This window comes from Exophiala aquamarina (assembly GCF_000709125.1).
Source record: "Exophiala aquamarina CBS 119918 chromosome Unknown aczIA-supercont1.1, whole genome shotgun sequence".
Lineage (NCBI taxonomy): Eukaryota > Fungi > Ascomycota > Eurotiomycetes > Chaetothyriales > Herpotrichiellaceae > Exophiala > Exophiala aquamarina.
Window position 1 is genome coordinate 3,665,567 of NW_013550587.1, and position 19,289 is coordinate 3,684,855.

The 19,289-nt window shown below is 50.1% G+C and overlaps 8 protein-coding genes across 8 annotated transcripts; 3 read left to right on the plus strand and 5 right to left on the minus strand.

Annotated features, from left to right (window-relative positions):
• Positions 1–149: 149 nt before the first annotated feature.
• On the plus strand, positions 150–397 carry A1O9_01307 (tubulin binding cofactor A; the record flags this gene model as incomplete). Its single annotated transcript, XM_013410466.1, has 2 exons — positions 150–242; positions 302–397. Coding segments are annotated over 2 exons (189 nt in total), but the record flags the coding sequence as incomplete, so codon positions are not given.
• A 570-nt stretch (positions 398–967) lies between these two features.
• On the minus strand, positions 968–1,945 carry A1O9_01308 (uncharacterized protein; the record flags this gene model as incomplete). Its single annotated transcript, XM_013410467.1, has 2 exons — positions 968–1,854; positions 1,909–1,945. The coding sequence occupies 2 exons, from the start codon at positions 1,943–1,945 to the stop codon at positions 968–970; spliced, it is 924 nt and encodes a 307-aa protein (XP_013265921.1).
• Positions 1,946–2,391: 446 nt separating this feature from the next.
• A1O9_01309 (uncharacterized protein) lies at positions 2,392–3,504 on the plus strand (the record flags this gene model as incomplete). The annotated part of the gene is made up of 2 exons (XM_013410468.1): positions 2,392–2,538; positions 2,605–3,504. The coding sequence occupies 2 exons, from the start codon at positions 2,392–2,394 to the stop codon at positions 3,502–3,504; spliced, it is 1,047 nt and encodes a 348-aa protein (XP_013265922.1).
• A 405-nt stretch (positions 3,505–3,909) lies between these two features.
• On the minus strand, positions 3,910–4,379 carry A1O9_01310 (ubiquitin-like protein 1; the record flags this gene model as incomplete). Its single annotated transcript, XM_013410469.1, has 3 exons — positions 3,910–3,991; positions 4,069–4,151; positions 4,314–4,379. Coding segments are annotated over 3 exons (231 nt in total), but the record flags the coding sequence as incomplete, so codon positions are not given.
• Positions 4,380–5,287: 908 nt separating this feature from the next.
• On the minus strand, positions 5,288–9,557 carry A1O9_01311 (uncharacterized protein; the record flags this gene model as incomplete). The annotated part of the gene is made up of 2 exons (XM_013410470.1): positions 5,288–6,522; positions 6,569–9,557. The coding sequence occupies 2 exons, from the start codon at positions 9,555–9,557 to the stop codon at positions 5,288–5,290; spliced, it is 4,224 nt and encodes a 1,407-aa protein (XP_013265924.1).
• A 1,225-nt stretch (positions 9,558–10,782) lies between these two features.
• Positions 10,783–12,632, plus strand: A1O9_01312 (uncharacterized protein; the record flags this gene model as incomplete). Its single annotated transcript, XM_013410471.1, has 3 exons — positions 10,783–11,481; positions 11,535–11,719; positions 11,780–12,632. 3 exons carry the CDS (start codon positions 10,783–10,785, stop codon positions 12,630–12,632), a joined length of 1,737 nt encoding a protein of 578 aa, XP_013265925.1.
• Positions 12,633–13,414: 782 nt separating this feature from the next.
• Positions 13,415–16,417, minus strand: A1O9_01313 (elongation factor 2; the record flags this gene model as incomplete). The annotated part of the gene is made up of 2 exons (XM_013410472.1): positions 13,415–16,343; positions 16,398–16,417. 2 exons carry the CDS (start codon positions 16,415–16,417, stop codon positions 13,415–13,417), a joined length of 2,949 nt encoding a protein of 982 aa, XP_013265926.1.
• Positions 16,418–16,824: 407 nt separating this feature from the next.
• On the minus strand, positions 16,825–18,216 carry A1O9_01314 (acetyl-CoA C-acetyltransferase; the record flags this gene model as incomplete). Its single annotated transcript, XM_013410473.1, has 4 exons — positions 16,825–17,836; positions 17,884–17,959; positions 18,011–18,060; positions 18,113–18,216. 4 exons carry the CDS (start codon positions 18,214–18,216, stop codon positions 16,825–16,827), a joined length of 1,242 nt encoding a protein of 413 aa, XP_013265927.1.
• Between the last annotated feature and the right edge of the window lie 1,073 nt (positions 18,217–19,289).

Genomic DNA, 19,289 nt, shown 5'->3' on the forward strand with positions numbered 1-19,289 from the left:
CGGGCAGAGAGAGGGCGAAATTGATTCCTAAATGGATCTCGTCCTTGTGAAGGAGGCAGTGTTCGAGCGTCTGCAACGAAGGCTGTTACGATGATCATTGACTATTTATTGGACTATAAGCATGTCTCGAAGGCTAATACTTTGATTCGCAACAGCGAAAAGCACTGGAGGAGACGAAAGCCGTGATACCAGCAGTCCGGGAACGCATCACCAGCGCAAGGGAGAAGCTGGAGAGTCTTTTGGTGCGTCCTGAAAATCTATCTCACGTTGGTGATCAAATGGAGTAACTGTAGCATCACAGGACAACGCAACCACAGACGAAGAACGCAACAATGCTATGGAGACCTTGAAGTCGGCTAAGGAGGCACAGAAGGACGATCCAATTGCCGGCGCCGAGCAGAAGTAAGGTGGCTGCGACTTAGGATCTTTCCACCGAAGTTTCGCCCAGTAGAGTTTGAACTGGAGTTGCCAACTTCTCAATTGCGACTCTCGCCAGAGGACAATGCAGGACGCTTGGGTGCCGTCATGGGAGGTGAGATTGCTTCAACCCGCCCTATAGATACCCTGCAAGGGGAAAGGACTTGAGGGTAGCATGGGAGTTGTTAGCCCCATCGAAGAGATAGCATGGAGACATAAGTTGCCGATTCTGGCTGGCGAGTGTCGAAACGACTAAAGTGGCCCACATTCCAGGTAACGCTACCAGACCACAAATGACCCGGTTGAGGGGCGCCCTTCCGCAGGCTGATCATTTTACTGAAAAAAGCAGTGGGTCCAGCAAATCATTGAGGGACTTGACAAAGGACCAAAGGATTTTAGGAACAGCCTTGCTTGTATTCGACGCTTGGTTGTCGTAGAGAAAGTACACACTCGCTCCTTGCTTCGATGGTTTGCTTCGCTTTTGAAATAGGCGCTCTTTCAAGAGAGCCATTAGCTATCCGTGGGGATAAAGTACAGACTCCCGGTTTTGTTATGTCATGTCCATCTCGTCAGCTGGTTTGTCCACGACGACCTTCGGAGGAGCGTCAGAGCTGCCGAGGCCGTTCATCTCCATGTCATCGCCTCGCCTCGGCGTTGTACTTCCGAGATTAGACCTCGGTGTCACACCGCCATGATGGCCCAGAAGAGGTGTAGGCGCATCATCCATCATTCGTGGGGTCCCTGCATTGGATAGACCATCTCGTTCTCGGTCCGTACCCAGTAGATTCTCATCATCCTGTTCAGTAGCTTCTTCATCCTTTTCTGGCTCCTTCTCATCTCTGATTACTCTCCTCAACCGCTGGCTTTCATTCACCACTCGATTGAACTGCTCTCTCCTCTCCTGCCAGGCCTGATTATGTTCTTGAGATTCGCGTTCAAGTTCTTCGATCTCTGCCTTAAGCTTCTCGATATTGACATGCTGTTCGTCACGGGTTTTCAAGGAGGCGTTCTTGGTGATCCTGTCGGCAAGGACATCATATGTTTTTCTGATAGCCAGCGTCTTCTGCGCCTCATCTAGTTGGACTCTGAGATTGGCAGTGTTGTTCCGCACTTCATCAGCAGTGGCTTCGATTTTCAATTTTTCCGCCGCATAGCGCTCTCGTTCACGCTCATTGGCGGCCCGAAGATATTGGATGCGAGCAATGCTGCTTTCAAAAGCGGCGAAATCAAGGATTACTTCCTCGCGAAAGCGTTGGATATTCTGGACAAACTGCTGGTGCTTGAGTTCTGGGTCGGTATTCTCGGCTTCATCGCCCGTAGCATCCGAGGAACGAGCGAAGAAGGAATTGATAGGGTTGGAAGGCCCGAGTAGACGTTTAGTGATCCGTTTGAAGGGCCGCTCTTCGATACCCAAAAGACGTGAAGCATGGAGCTTGTCTGTGAGGAGAGTAAGTTATGGGAAGATTAATAGATTGAGAGGCTGAAACTTACCTTCTTCAGCTTGTTCTAGCACGGCAAATGCGGCCATTGTATTACGATATCAGAAAAGTGAGAGACCACTATCTCCGAGTCAATTTGAATTGACGGATACAAGATCCTGTAGATATGCTCTGCCGTAGCAAGCTAGTGTCCTCACGTGATGAGGCTGCGGCCGGAAACAGCCAGAGTCTACCCTTGCTACTCGTACAGAGTACATACCGGTACAGCAGCCCACGAGTACGAGTCACAGTCACCCCTCCCGCGGAATCCACAAAACATAAATTCAGCTAACACCTCGATCTAACCCGTCTGCCCCCCCCCCCCCCCCTTCGCTACATGACTGCTCTGTATGAGTTACCTGTTCCCCGTAGATTCAAAAGTCTTTGATTGTTACTTCCAAATGAGACATTCAACTTGCGCAAAGAATTCCAAAACTACTATATCTTTCTCCTCCACGCTGGTCTGAAGCTCCTTGAGTGCAAGCTCTCGGTCATCATGGCACAAATCATCGGGGCCGACAGCCTGGTCGATATGGCCCGCCGCGCTTGTACTCGTTACAGCGCAAGGATCACAGATATCGGCGATTTGAGATATGAACTTATCAGACCGATGCTATTGAAAGTCGAAAGTCCGGAGAAATTGGTCAGTCCCCCACCATCGACTGTCACTCTCGCATAGGCTGTTCGTCTAACTGACAAATTACGACAGTACCAACTCGAACAGAACTCCCCTCAAATCATTGGCAAAGACGCAGAGATATGGCTGGGTTTTATAAAGCGCGACATTCCCGACTGGCAAAGTAAACGCCATGAACCGAAAGACCCCAAGAATTGGTACAAGGTCTACCGCAAGTTGAAGAAGGAAGCGCACGAGGAATCCATCGCCGATGAGGCCTTGCTGAAGGCAGCACTGACCAACATCAAGAACGAGAAGGAGCAGAACATCGCTCAGATGACTACAAGAACCATACTACCCCATCAGCCCGCACGGCGAGCCAGAATTTATCACAATTACATCAGTGGGAAAACGGGCAGCAAAGGTGCAAGCAAAATGACGCTGATGGAGAAGATTCGGAAAGAGGCCAGAGACGCACATGCCTCCAAGATGAACAAACCCATGCACGAGTTGAAGAAGCGAGCCACCACTGTTGCCAAACCGCCCATGCAGTTTGTGGAAGATCTCAAGAAGCGGCCTACGCCAAATCCCCAGACCTCTCCTCCACCCAAGGCACAAGCCCGGGCCCCTCGACCACCTTTACACGGACGCAAACCCATTGAGCGGCCGGCTAGTGCTCCTTACGATCTTACGGTTGATCGAGAAGCAAGGCTGCGGGCACTCAAAAATGGTGCGCCGAAACTAGGGGGGAACGAAAGGGAAGCAGCAGGTGCAGATTTAACAGCCGATTTTCTCGAAGATTCTGACGACGCAGAGCCTCAGGCGCCGAAGGCCTCATCCAGTTTACTGGGGGTACTCAATGACCTCGAGAGACCTCGATCGTCCAGTCCCATGAGAGTGGCACCCCTGTCAAACACATTGAAGAGGAAGCAACCGCCATCACTCTTTGTTGCATCATCTAAGAAGGTTGCAAGACCGCCCGGTATATCTTAGAGCGGCTTTCGAAGGGATTCGTGTCGCGGAGATTCTGGCCTGACATGCCCCAGGTGGCTTTTGGATTCGCGCCACCACTGAGTCTGGAAGGAGAAAGGTTTGCCGGCCAAGGACATTTTGTGCATCAGCTCAAAACACAGGGAAACCTCGCCATTTACCTTGTAGCTCGTAACGGCTTAGAATTTATCCCCGACGCTCTCTCGGAAAACATCTAATATAAAACCGTTCCTCCTCCCTATGGTTCTGATTGGCATTATTTTGACCACAGCCACGTGAACGAAGATGAATGAAAATCGGAATTTGTAAAACGCCATGTGCTCATGCTCATGCTCTCTCGCTCTCATCCCCATCCATCATACACTGTTTCGTATCTCTTGTGGCATTCGTCACCAGGTCACGTCACCGTCTACCGCCTCTCAAGGCAAGAACCAAGTGTAAGGTATTACCGCCTTCTAGGCCATAGTCTTCCGCAGTCTTTTCATCAGCCCTGCAGATAGATGAGTGATTGTTTATCACAGAGACTTTGAAGAGCAGACTGCACGAGACGGGGTGGGGTAGACGAACATTTGTTTACCACCATAGATGAGGCGCTGTTGGACCGGTGGTATTCCTTCTTTTTCTTCCACGCGCTCCTTGATTCTCGATACCTGTTGTGGCACAAAGTCTGGTCAGTGTTGCGTTCGCGCGCTTACTTAAGGTCGCGTCGATGGATGGATGGATGTTTCCCACCCTTTATGCACAGAGGGAGGGAGAGTTGGCAGTAGTCTGAGAGTTCGCGTAGTCGCGGGGGAGGGGACGCAAAAGGATACCTTGTAGTCAGGTTCAATATCAAGCTCGATTTCCTTGCCGGTCAATGTCCGAACTCTGCAATACCAAGTCAGCTTGGATTTCCTGGCTCAGGGTCTTTGGCTTTGGAATGAGGGCAGGCCGTACTTGATTAGCATTTTGGGTCGGGAGAAGTGTCGAGTGTAGCTTGTGCAATAAACCTAGCAAGGACTGCTCCGAGAATTGCAAGTCGAGCGGAAATGAGAGCACAAGATTCTGGAGGTGAGTAAGGCAGATAGTACTATGATTCTGCGGAGGATGGATCGATAGCAAAAGGTAGCAATTTGAAAGTTTAGTCAGTATGTTTCGGTAGTGACGGTTGGTTCTCGAAAAGGCGTCACCAAATAGATGGATTTAGGGTCTCATGTGGAGGGGCAAGGCAGGGCGAAATCGACCAGAAAAATCCACCGTATTGTGTTCACGCCGCAGTTCTATCATACAGTCATACCTTGGCCCTCGGAACCTACACAATGGAGAGACAAGGGCAATTTCTATTATGGACATGCATCCTGCAATGCTTACGAGTCAACATACGCTCGATAGTTTCCCAAGGTAACTTCTACCTAGGTAGGTAAATCCTGATATTGATCGGAGCGAGCTCAAAGTTTATATGCCAGCTCGACCAAGCCCTGTCCCACCATCTTTTACATCCATTTTTAGATATATTTTCATGGCTAATGTCCCACGTTTTATGGCGTTGGGATGCATTTATCCTTGAGACCGCTCACAATAACCAGTACCGTATCATAAGTCATCCGTAACCAGTAGAACGTTGCAGCAGAAAAGCCGTCTAATAATGGCTCATTTCAAATGATGGAAACATTGGTACCCAATCATCACTAATCTGATGAATAAATCCAGTAACGCCAAACGTCAAGAACAGAGTTGGGGATAAACTGTTGATTTTTGGCATCCCGCATAACAATCGAGATCTAAGCCAGAGACTTTGTGCCTTGCATTATCCGTGGCCTGAGACATGCTTCTTCTCTGGTCGCGCTGTGCTGGTCGACCAGTCGCTCTGTTGTCTATCATCCACAGACAATGCGCCATGATTTTTCCTGTTCCTGGGAGACGGCGCTCCCAATTGTAGAGGTGCTTTGTCTGCAGCCGCCGAGTGCTGAGCATCGTCCAAGAGAGCCTGAACCACAGCTTCAGCATTCGCGTCAACTCCTGCGATATCCACTGCAGACAGAAGACCCTCAGGAGGTGGACCTGGGATATCAGAAAAAGCATTCAATTTGCGGCTCGAGGTGATACTTGGAGAGGTCGGCCTTGTTAGTAAGTCCATGTCCGCATCTCGCGTAAGATTGAAGTACGTGACATTCTCCACTGTCAAGGCAGTAGGAGACGCACCTATCTGTATCGCTTCCGATTGACTGATAGGTACGTCGTATGCAACAGAGCTGGGAGGTGTCCCGGGCCCGAGTGTGACTATTGGCCTTTGGCTTGCTGTGTTTTCGGTGGCTTGAAACAGTTTCGCATCACGAAGATCTCTTGCCTGGTCCTCCGCATCCGCCCTGCACATCACACGGTCGCCCTCAGTTTCTCCTCCTCTGAGCTGTGTACTCATTAAAGACCTAGATACACTCGATCTCCTGGCTGGAGCTCTGCCGACATTATTAGGAACGTCCTGGTCAAGGCCCAAAATCGGTTCCAGTTGCGGCTTAGTGGCCGAGCTTGCCGCAAGGAATTCGGCGGCGATAGCATCGTGTGCTGCACAGTCAGAAGAATGATCTGTTGCGGACATTGCAAGAGGGGGCTTCTCGGTTTCTGCTACCTCCTTAAGAGAGCGTCCGCTTTTGATCCATCTCAGAATGGTTGTCTCGAGAGTTGATCTTTTCACGGGCTTGGCCATGTAGTCATCCATTCCCGCCCTCTCACACTTTTCTCGATCACCCTGGATGGCGGAAGCGGTCATCGCGACTATTGGGATCTGGTTGATTGCTTGTATGGTCGTAAACGGAGCATGGTGCCTGAGCATGTGGGTAGCATGATATCCGTCGAGTACTGGCATTTGTACATCCATCAATACAAGCGAGGGAATGGGGTAGCTCTTAGCTTGTTCTGCCGTCAAGTCTGAAGAAGTGGCCTTTAAAAGGTATTCCAACGCCTCCTTGCCATTCCAGACTGCACTAACCGAGAATTTGAGGGCTTTAATGAATCTGAGAGCAATTTGTTGATTGACAGGATTGTCTAGACGCGTCAGTAAGCGACTTCACGGACAAGGAGGACAACGAACCTTCAACAACGAGGATGTGAAAATTTCCACGATCGATCTGCTCTTCGATAGGCGGGTTCAAAATGACCTGTTGGGCAGGCGCACCAATAGATGGTTTGGAGTTCTGAAATCCAGGAGGCTTTAGGGGTGGAGATATTCTGGAGGACTTTCTGCTCTCCTCATTTGCTGATCCGTCCATTGATAAGGAAAGCTCAGACTGTAGCCGATCCGGCATACTGCCCACCTCAAGCAATGCAGCGCTAGTTCCAGTCCTGTACTCAACCTTCTTAAATGGTATGGAAAATATTGCCTTTGTCCCCGCGTCCAATTTGGAATCCAATTGGATGGATCCACGCATCAAGTCCACAAGATTTTTACATATAGTCAATCCAAGGCCTGTGCCACCGAACCGTCTGGCTGTGCTTGAATCTGCTTGACTGAAAGGTCTGAAAAGTCGTTTCTTGACTTCCTCCTCAATGCCTATGCCCGTGTCTTCCACTGTGAACTCGATAAGAGTGGTTTCATCTGTGTCGCTTACAACACGAGCACTCATTCTCACAAATCCGTCAGAGGTGAATTTGATGCTGTTGGTGAGTAAGTTGGTTAAGATTTGCCGTATTCGTCCTGGGTCACCAAGTAGAATAACGTCATCAGACGGACCCAAATGGACGTCACTCTCGAAGTCCAATCCTTTTCGCTGGGCGGCAAAGGAGAGCATCTTGCTAACGTCGCGCAACAAGACGCCTAAGCTAAATTGGACCTCTTCTATATCGAGGCGGCCTGACTCAATTTTGGAAAAGTCGAGAATGTCGTTGATGACTGTTAAGAGGGAATTTGCAGATCGTTGGATATTTTGAGCGAATTCGCTCTGCTCGCTGTCGAGGACCGTGTCCATTAACAACTCTGACATTCCTAGAACGCCTGCAATTGGAGTTCGAATCTCGTGGCTCATGTTCGCCAAGAAGTTGCTCTTCATTTTGCTTGCTGCCTTTGCTGCCCCCTCGTTAGCCAGCAGCTTAATATTCTCCTGCTCTTTCTGGCGCATCTGAGTGACTTCGGTACCAATGCCAATGACCCCCACAACGGAATCATCGTCTTCGGCACCATTGGGACCCCATTTTCTTCTGAGTGGAACTAGCTTGGACCGGAACCATCGCTCATTGACTTTGTTCTCGCAAACTTCCAGATCGGACGCTCCTGACAATGTTCGTCCAACGGCATCTTCAAACTCCGAGGTAGAATTCGGGTCGAGAAAGTTGGCTAGCAAATCATAGATTGACATCCCAATTTTTCCAGCAGGGGTGCTCTCATTATCAAGAAAACCCCCTTCGAAGAATGTAACCTTTTGTTCACGATCGATGATCCATAAACTCATGTGAGAGTGTCTCAAGACATCGAGCAAATTCTGGCGTGCTTGTTGACCGGCTAGTTTGGCATCAATGATCTCTTGAATATCAGTGCAGCTACCATACCATTTAAGGATCTTCCCAGTTTTGTGATCCTTCAGAGGCGAGGCACGGCCGAGCATCCATCTCCATTCTCCATCGTACCTCCTGCACCGGTATTGTACCCTGTATTCCTCTCCGGTGGCCAGTGAATGCATCCATTTACGGCTGGTCTCTGGCATGTCCTCTTTATGGAAGGGTAATTTCCAGCCTAGACCTATGCTATCGCCTGGTGTTAAACCAGTATAGTCATACCATCGTTGTGAGAAGTAATCATGGAAACCGTCGGGACGGGTGGTCCACAGCATCTGCGGCATTGTTTCGCAGATGAGACGAAATTGCTCCTCGTTTTGAGCTGATTGTGAGGCAATCTTCTCTGTATATTCTGTGGAATCTTTGAAAACCATCAGACCGCCCAAGAAGTCACCAGACTTTTCATCAAATACAGGATGACCGCTCACATCGAAGGTAGATCTCTTTGTCGTCCCTTGGTCGATCATCCCCACCTTCCAACAAGAAAATGGTTTCTGGGTACGACAAAGAGTGACAATGGGATTATCTTCTTCGGCAAGCTCATGCGAAAAGTCGGAGGACCATGGGGCGAAACGGGATTTGAAATCGTAACTTACGTCAGAAGTGGGATCGGCCTCTACAGCCAACAACTTCCTGGCAGCTTTATTTGGAAATACGACACTCTCGTCGCGCCAGACTGTGATCAGTGGAATGTCGATGGCATTCAGCATAGCATTCTTCATCTTCACGATCTTCTGAAAATCGGTAACTGTTGGTGGAGGAAGACACTGGGCAGAAGAACTGGTAGGTGGGAAAGCGCCAAGGACATGTTCAGCAGGGGAGTTGACTTGAGAATTTGAGGTGGAAGAACTCGGGGTTTGGGATTGAGAGGAACGAGAGGACTTGGTAGAATGGGAGGATGGTGTCCGTTGTGACGGTCGAGCCTGATTATTGTGTCGATGGTGACTCGAACGACTGGGATCGGGCGGGCTGGTGAAACTTAGAGTGAAGAAACGTTCAGTGTCTAACGACCAGATGGAAATGATCATGCGACATGAAGCTCGTATTGGGGAATTCCGAGCCTGTGATTGCGTATTAGAAGGAAGGCGTGCATGGGAGTGACTCGCTCTGAAGGAGAAGACCACATCGACAACTGTATCTTGAGTTTTGTGGGTTCTCCTTCTCATGGGAGTACGACCTCTCGGCTGTTCTGGGATGGCTGTCGGGGTCGTCTCGCCGCTTGCGATACCTGGGAGGAAGTCACCTGGAGAGGTAGATTCCTCGGAAGCGTGCGAGAAGCCAGTCGCAACATTGTCTAGAAACTTGTCCCAACTGACCCAGATGGGTGCGCCATCGGAAACCATGTCAATGCCAATTTGCGACAAGGTCTGATTTCTCAACAGGTCGGTGATTGTCAACTGTGGATCATGTTGTTCAAGTCCAAGTAACAGCCCTATGGCATTATTGGCCATGATGACGGTCTTCAAGGAGGAGAGGACCAGCAGAGGGGTGGGTAGTGTTGCGAGGGCAGCGAGAGCGATTTCAGCGGCCATGGTTGGGGGAGGGATGTCGAGTTGAGAGCCATCGGGCTTGCCAGAGTCATCGACCGTATGGGCATTGTCTCGTGAAGCTGGGGTCACGGAAGAAGTAGGTGAATCGGCATTATGAAGAGCTCGAACGACCATTGCCCTCGCAGTGGCCGTCTCCGTTGGTGTTGGATGTTGTTGATGGAATTGTCAGCAGATAGTGCAGATGACGTAGGAGGATCAGGAAGCGGAGATCTGGGATTGCCGGTGGTGTGATCGTCGACAATCACATTGAGGAGAGGGAATTGCTGTTATGGATGGGATAAGAGCGTGATCAGACGAAGCGAGTGTGATGTTACAGTCGAGGAGTGTGCGGGAAAGGGAGGGAGTGGAAGGTTCTGTACAATGTGGGATTGCCCTTGGTTTGGTTGAGGTTAAGGAATGAAGCAACAAAGTCTATCTGGAATCTAGAGTGAGCCTGAGTAATGGAGAGTTATGGATTTCTGTTCGACTAATCACCTAAGTCCCTTAAGTCTATACCAGCTAGGTGTAAGCCCATATGTACCTGTAGGTAGGTCAGGGTGGTTCCAGAACCCTGGTGCCTCCATTGAACAGGTTCGTGGTTGTTCATGTGCAGATTGCCATTTTGTTTGGTGACTAATAGTGCCTCTGATCTCCATGCTATTCCTCAAACTGCCATGTCGCTTCCCCGCTTTCAGAACCAAGCACGTGACATTAATTGGGGACCGTGGCGACAAGCGGTCTAATATTATTCCAGCACCGGAATCACCTGACTATGTGCATTCATCTGGGGCGCTCCACAGCTCCACAGCAAGGGTATTCCAGAGTCCGGGTTCTTGGTACCGAGTCTGCGGTAGATAGATAGTTGACTCGTCCTTCGTCCTCGGACTCGAGTTCAAGATTCTCAGACAATAAACTCTCGTCCTCCTCGGGCTTTAGTGTTCTTCTCACACCACGGCCCGCCTCCCGTGTCGGCATCCCTCGCATTGGCGTCGAGAATGTCAAACCTGGGCCTTTCAGGTGTCGCCATAGGTGACGTTGCGAGTCGACTTATTCGTCTAGAGATCTCCTCCCCTTGGCTCATCAGGACTTAATTGCTTACTTATCCACTGCCAGTGTGTTAGGCCACCATGTAGATTTTCTGGTTTATATAACCTTTCCAGGCCGTACTTGTCACATTGTCGAAGTAGCATTTTGAGAATACTTTCCCTTCTACCTGTCAAGCTCCAGCATGACTACAACTACCACCCAAACATTCTCCCCCACTATCAAAGTTACAGGGGAGATTCTCAATACTCTATCCCCAGATTTACCTCTCGATCTGTCCAAATATCCCAAACTCTCTCCACAGCAGGTAGGTCATCTTCGGCACTTCTACAATCTTGCATTCCAACAAGATGGAGAATGGCGTCATATGGGCGTTCTTGAGCCCGGGCAAGAGTTCCTCGATGCCTACCGTTATCAGTTGGCCAATATGAGCTACGCTGCTGGCCTTGCTCACTACCACCATCTGCCTGCCTTGCGCACCATTTTCAAACCGTTGATCCGGCAACTAATTCATAAAATGCTCCGTCGTGACGTCTGGGGCTATTGGTTCAACACCTCCCTCGGTGGCATCCTCACCGATCCATCATTGACTGAGCTGCGCAAGCCCTGGCCCGATCCAGTTGTCAAGGAGAACATCATGTACAGTGGCCATTTATTACTCATGACCAGCCTTTACGGCATGCTTTTCGACGACGATGAATTTGAGCAGGATGCCTCCATTGTCTTCAGGTGGGATCCCATGTTCTGGGGCTTGGGATTGGAAGAGTTTAAATATAGCAACCGGACCTTGCAAAAGGCCATTCTCGACGAGATGGAGCGCAACAACTGGGTTGGTGTCTGTTGTGAGCCAAACGTGGTCTTCATAGTGTGTAATCAATTTCCGGTATGTGTTGACAGTCATTACATCTCGCGACTGATGTCTAATCCTTCCTTTAGCTTATCGCCATGCGATACAACGACGTTCGAGATGGCACGAACGCAATGGACGAGATCCTCCCAAAATACCAAGCAGCATGGGCGAAAAAGCGTGGTATGGTTGGTGACTCTAACCTTTTTAACGACTGGTGGATGGTCAAGCAGGACTTCGTTGTCCCAGCCCGAGATTTGGCATTCACGGCATGGTAAGATTGAGACGTCCGGTCTCGAAAGGGTCTCTGCTAATTGAGTTTTCAACCTGCCAGGGGCGGTGCATTTCTACACAGCTGGAATCCAAGCGTGGTGGAGAGTCTGTACGAAAAACAAGCATTCGGCTTCATCACACACTCCGCCACAGGAGAGACCAATTTACAACCACCCATCGTTGCAAATCACGTCAGGACCATTTCGGCAGAAGAACCCTCACTATCAGAAGCGGAACTCCTGCGGAAGGCCGTCTCGAAAGCGAAGGAGGAGATAGCAGCATCCAAAAAGCCTCCTTTCCCATACACAAAGCCCTCGTTCGGCTACGTGACCCAATGGCTGTCCGAGCTTGGTAAGAAGTCCGAGCTTGACGGCCTACTAGCGTACGCCGACACCCACCTGAGCCCCGAGTGGGAGGACGGTGGTCTGTACTATCGCCGCAACGATAATGCCTTCGAGTTCAGCGACGATGGTCAAGACACGGTCAAATGGACTTTCATGTCACCCTACACAGGGAACACGGCACTTGGGTACGCGCGCCTCAACGTGAAGGACGGCCAGCGCATCATGTACGAACGGCCCTGGACCGCCGCGCAACTCCAGACGACGCCGTATATCGACAACCTGCACTTCGTGGGGGAGAAGAAAGGCGTCAGTGTCCTGCGAGGCAAGTGGGATCCAGAGGTATCTGCCCTGATCCTGACCGTTCGCGGCTGGGACTACGTCGGCAAAGGCTGCGAAGAGCAAGTCACTGTCAATCCCGTAGCGAGAAACCTCGAGCCGGGGAGATGGGCGCTGTATGTCCAAAGTAAACTGGTGATCGCGAGGGATGTATTGAAGAAAGACGACGGCTTCGAGGCCGCAGTGTCGGTCCGCAAGGGCGAGGAGGTCGATGTAGTGTTCCTGCAGGTTTAACTGAACGCATTTGTCAATCAAAGCTTTAACTCGGTATCATTGGCCTTTTCCATTTTTGCTCATCTAAAGCATGTCTAGCTTCACATCTCTGTACTGTAAGCAAAATCCCAAGTCCCTGACCATGGAAGTGACACGGCATTTCCTTGGGGCTGGCTGGAATCTTTTGCTCACACTGCTCGTCCCGGTTGTGCGCCTCTCATCGTGTCACTAAAACAGCACACCTAGGTAGGCAATTACTGCCTACGTACAGCCAAAGTCTAACCATCCGACAATAGAGCCCGCGTACTGTGGAAGCAGTGCAAAGTATTGATATAAATGACCTGTTGCCCTGAATCCACCACTTCGTGTCAGGGGTTGTATAGGCCTACCTCAGGTCAATGCTGGTATGATCAGCGCCAGCCGGGGTTTAGGAAGGCCTCATCGGTGCAAGTTTGCGAACGGGCGCTCACGTCTGCTCCTGGGGCTGGTGAACGCTCATTAGTGCGCGCGGCGAGGCCCGCAGTGGCTCTTTCTGGGGAAGCTGGCTGGACCTGCATGCTGCAGACATCGGGCTTTATCAATTCTTCCTCCGTCGGGGACGGAAAGAAAGATTGTGTTGCCCTTTTTTGGCCTTTGGACTTCGGACGGGCCGTTCCCGATCAAATGCAAAGAGGGACACTTGTGTGCGTGCAGTAGTAAATGGATTATCATCTTCGGTCTCGGCCTGCGGATCGCTAACTCCGCAGGGAGCTGTGCTTGCTCGGCCGAACGTTGCGGAAGAGCGTTGGTTAGTTGTACGTCAATCAATTCAAGACACCGCTCTCTCTCAGACCTGCGAGCAGCTCCGGCTCCAAAAACCTCTTAACATCGACATCTTCGCTCAATCCTTTGCGCCTTCTTGTCTTGAGAACGAAATCTCGCGCTGCTTGTTGTGGACCTGCCATCTCTAGAGGCCGGATGCGGATACTCTTATCGAGTGGATCGCCAGGGACCACATCCCAACGATCAAACACAAGAGACACACTTGCTGCTCCCTGATTGTGAATTCGAAGATCAGTCTCGAAACCAAAACTGTCGATTACCGGGAGGAGAGCTTTCGCGGCGTACAGTGGTGTGCCAGCAACTGGTCCGTCAGAGACAACGTGACCTCGTCGTTTCATCAACACTGTGTAGAGCCCGGAGATAGAGTCTGCGGGTCCCGTCATGTGCACGCTGTAGACAGGCTCCATCAGTCGCGGCCCGCCCATCAGAAACGAACTGTAGACTGCTCTTCTGGCCGTTGGAATGATCTGGCCACCTCCTCTGAAGATGGCTTCGGAGGCCAATTCTGCGCTCGTCACGCGGAATTTGGTATTGCGAATGGGTTCTTCACAGAGGGGGCCTTCCCTCGTGCCCCATGAAAACCCCTGCTTGATGCTCTCTTGAACCGATTTCAACAACTTTTTATCCGTTGTGGATGGTAGCGTGTCGTCACATAGGATATTAGGACCCATCGCCTCAGGCCCGAATGCCCAGATTGATCTTGCAGCAAGTTTGTCCCATTCGTACTTCTCCTCGAAAAATTTGGCAACTTTTCTGATCGGTTCCCGAATCTTGACAACGCCTGCTTCAATATCTTCTGCGATTCCGTCGTCCAACGGCTCCGCAATCATGGTCAATTTGTTCTTCTTGTTAGGTGTTAATGCATAACACATGATTGCACTGGTCTCGGTCACAGTTTCGCAAAACCTTGTGACAGGATCAGACACTTTGATGTCCATTTCCGCATAGAGGGTCCGAAGGTCGTGCAGAACACAATCCATGTATAACTCGCCCGTCCCGAGAACAACGTGTTCTCCAGATTCCTCAACCTTCGTTGTAATGAGTGGGTATGACTTGTTGATCTTGCGAAGGCCCTCAAGCATTTTTGGAAGTTCAGATGGATTGATGGGCTCAACAGCAACTTTGAAAACGGACTCGGTGAAATGTCTAATGGGCCGGAAGATATACGCATCTTCGTTATTTGGAAGTTGCGCGGCTATGACCGTGGCGGTCTTCACAATGGAATTATCAACCCCAGAGAGAAGGACAGTGTTTCCAGCAGGAACGCCGGAGACTGGAATATTGTATCGAGAGCAGCCTAACAATGTGGCCGTGATGACTGCATTTGTTGAATCCTCTTCATCTTCAAGACTGTAAGCTTCACCGAGGACTCGGACTTGTTGTTCTGGTGCGACGGTGCCAGACATAACACGGCCAAAAGCATTAAAGGTCTTTGCGTCCGGAGAGCCGAACAGCTTGGTGATGTGGACAACTAAGGGGCCATCTGCATCGCAGCTTAACATGGCCTTGCCAATCTCGGAGTCTATTGGACCCGTATAATAATTGTCCAAAGTCCTCTTTGCACCCTCGACAGGTGAGGGAAGATGCTGCACGATCATGTCGACGAGCCCCGAAGCAGGACCAAAAAACTGTGCGCATACCAGCTCAAGCAGGACTTTTGCGTCTGACTTCAATTGTGATGGTTTCAAGGAAATACCCAACGTTTGAAGCGTTGCCTCAAGATCTTCTGGGCTTTCGCTGATTGTATGGGAATAAAGCTTGTAGATAGGCTCGAGCACAAAATTGACGAATGCCCTTTTAGCACCTTCTTCGACGGCTTTTCTCGTAAACTTGCGACTGCGCGGATTGAAGAAAATATCGCCCCAGAGTCTCTTTGAGAACTCCAGCGCATCGACTTTTGGATATGTTTCGGCATACATCCTCGCGAACGAGGGGAGCGTGAAGACCCATTGCATTGACGTAGAAGCAAAAGCAACATTACCCTTTTCGGGTGACAATCTCCTCGCCTCTCCACGCCCTGGCATAGTGTTCTCAATGATGGTATTCACCTCTTCCACAACATGTTTCAGCTTGAAATAAGCATCTGTCGGCGGAATTTTGAGTTCGAGGATCAAGCGATCCATTTTATTGACCACAAGGACCATGGGTAGATTCTCCAGGACTGCATGCTTGATAACTTGTTGAGTATTGATTTGGACCCCCTCAACAACGTCCACGACGAGTACGACACCATCGACTAGCCTGAGACTTGATGCGACTTCATCCACAAAGTTTACATGTCCCGGAGTATCAATAACGTTTAGGATATGCGATTTCCCCCGAGTTCCTTGCATGACAAGAGAAATAGGGGCAGCTTTAATGGAGAGACCTCTTTCTCGTTCGAGAAAGTGGGTGTCCGTGTACCTTAACTGTTCATCTCTTCTTCTGCCAATTCTCTTGTCAAGTCGCTCTTGAAGATTGTGTGTCTGCATGACCAGCATGTCCACAAAGGCAGTTTTGCCATGGTGCAAATGCCCAGCAACCGCGATGTTTCTGATTCCCTCTGGGAAACTGAGAAGATCGGACATGAACTCTCTTGAGTAGTGAACAGGAGGCAGATCTGCTTCTTGCACTTGGAACTTCTTTTGTGTGACCGGGGCAATTATTGGTTGTGTCAGCGGCTGTGCATCTTCCTCTTGGACGAGTGTTTCAACATCCTGGCCGTATATTTGCTGCGCCGTTGGATAGTACTGCTTGTCTTCATGAAGGATGACCGCATTGGAGGGCCCCTCGTCATCAACATCCATCACTTGCTCATCTTGCACTCCCTGGTCCTCCTCCGAGTCTTCGTCGTAGACATAGTTTTGGCCGATATCGCCATCTTGCGTGCCTTCATCGTCGGAATGGGCCTCACCGATGAAGTTGCCGAACCTACATTTAAGGTTAGCGAAAGTAGTTCGTCGAACGCGTTTATAAGTTCCTTACTCATCATAAAGGTCATCCATGACTGCTTGCAAGCTCAAAGATGTCGAGCTTGGCTGGTGGGGGAAAGACTTGCTGGAATTGTTTCGTGAAATTTGCGAAGTTGGGGTAAAGATCTGGTGCCTTTCTCCTCATAACACCGACGTTTACCCGAGCCTCGTCCACTTCGGTGTACTCCGTACTCGGTACTACTAACGATCAACTGAATGCGAAAGAGCCTAAACAATGGATACTGAGATGCGATGCACTGCAAGAAGGGTATATTATGTTCACTTCAACTATCGATTACATTGACAGCAGTCAACTTGCATTGCATTCGCTTTTGCCTCCATCAGAGATCCCCTCTTTCCATCCCAGGCCGCTCAATATGTACCCACGTATGCTGTAAGTCTCATTCACGGTTTAGTCGATGAAACCTGTTGTGGATGTCTCAAAGCAAAGACTCGAGAACAAGCGCGCTGGCACCACCACCACCATTGCAGATTCCAACGGCTCCAATCTTCCCTTTCTTTGCCTTCAGCACGCCGAGCAATGTTGTGACAATACGTGCACCACTCGCTCCCAGAGGATGGCCAATGGCAACTGCTCCACCATGAAGGTTGACCTTGTCGGGGGCCAGCCCAAGCAATTTCATATTAGCAAGGGCAACAACACTGAAAGCCTCGTTGATTTCAAAGGCGTCAACGTCGTCTTGGCTCACACCAGCATGCTTCAAAGCCTTGGGAATGGCCAATGCGGGAGCGGTCGTGAATTTGCTAGGCTGATGTGCTGCATCGCCCCAACCTAAAACTTTGGCGAGGGGTTTAATGTTCAGCTCTTGTAATTTGGCTTCTGATACCAGAACAACGGCAGCTGCTCCATCATTCAGGGGTGATGCATTGGGTGCAGTTACAGTGCCGCCATTGGGGATGAAAGCAGGTTTGATGGACCGCAGCTTATCAACGTTGAGATTCTTCGGCTCATCGTCCTTGTCCACTGTGACACCGGGCTTTCCACGGACACCAGGTAGCTGTACAGGTGCAATTTCAAAGTCAAAAAGACCTTCACTCGCAGCCGCCTGCGCTCTTTGGTATGATCGAATCGCGTACTCATCCTGTTGCTCACGATTGAAGCCGTGGTCTTGCGCACACTCTTCACCCTGAAGACCCATATGTTCTTGCTTTCCGTAGGCATCTGTGAGACCATCTTTTAGTACACCGTCAACGAGTGACTGATTCCCGAATTTTGCTCCCGTCCGTAGAGTGGGGAGGTAATGAGGGACGTTGGACATCGATTCTGCGCCACCAGCTACAACAATGTCTGCATTGCCAGTCATGATGGTTTGCGCACCGAGTATAATGGACTTGAGGCCGGATGCGCAGACTTTGTTAATGGTCGTGCAGACCGTCGAGGGTTCCAAACCTGCACCCAGGGCGCATTGGCGGGCAGGGTTTTGACCAACACTATCGATTGTTAGATCGGTGAAGGAGGTGAAGGAGGACACACCAACTTTGCGGAGAGAACGTTGCCGAAGAAGACTTCTTCAACATCTTGGGGTTTGATCTCTGGGACTCTCTCGAGAGCGGCTAGTCATCTGGTCAGTCCGACGGTTGCAAGGAGGCAGTGGGATGTTGTACATTTGATGGCATGTGCGCCGAGTTGAGGTGCAGTCAACGAAGAAAGAGAACTTGAGAGATGTCAGAGCTCTTGAATGCTTATTCAATGCTTGGTGCAATTACCCCAGGAAACTCCCGACTGGAGTTCTCGCAGCAGCAACAATATAGACAGCTGGAAGGGAGGATTTGGAGTGGGGGGTGCCATTGGCACCATCAGCTGCGGCCATGATGGGGGAGAATTTTGATGAGAATAGAGAACAGACGAGGATGGCAACAAGCGCTTCAAGACACAAAGCCTGGAGAAAAAGAATAGTAATCGAGAGGGAGAACTGTCGGTGTACTAGTACATTATTATTTGGTTTCGTTGAATACTACTCACTTCGTCTTTGCTCCTCACAGCCTTGGATCCCGCCAAAAGTTTTTTGAGATCCGATGTGGCACCATCCAATTGTGGCGTCAACCGGCAACAATAATCAAATATCTACTCTTTCCCCTGAAGCTACTCCCAATGTGGCAAGATGTTGGTACCTACAGAACATTCCAGTATATGGAGTACCAAGGTATTATACTGTATGTGGAAGGCTCGAAGCCATCTCTCTCTCTCTCTCGCTCTCGCGCCACGCACGCGCGCTATCTCTCAGTTTTAGCTAAGCCATTCATCAATCTCACCAACCGTAGCATGAGGGCAGTCATTCTGGCACCAGACATCTTTATCCACAACCAAGCCTAAGTGGTACGTGGCACACAACTGAATGGCTGTCTCTACAGGTCAATCAGGGCGCTGAATGCATGGTATCGCCACGTCTCAAATAAAGGTAGGAGGAGTTCGCGACTTCCCAATTTGCAAAATGGTGGTGCAAGTCGCGCACCTTCCTCTGTGGACTGCTAGTACTTTGTGGCTAGAGTCACGACTGCCTAATTTCGCGTCTTGTTCGTTGACCATGCTATCTTCTCCCTTCCAAGAGACAGAGACCACAATACCTCGCTCGCTGTCTTGTTGATATTGCTTGAACGGCTTCAACCTGCTTCTCTATGTATGTGCCAAGGTCCCTTCATTTCCTCATTCACCTTACTAATTTGACATGGATCACATCTATGAATCAGTCATTGATGCCGACCACGCTGGTACCCTACTGGAAGCCGAATTGAGGAAGGTCCTTCTCGCACTAGATTCAAGCCGCCTCTTTCCTTAGTGACCGAGCCCTCTCCCTCCAGGTCCAGCTCGAAGAATTCAAAAATGAACAGCTAAGGCAGGCAGACCGAAGAATGCAACAAAGCATATACCGAGCAATGTTGGCAG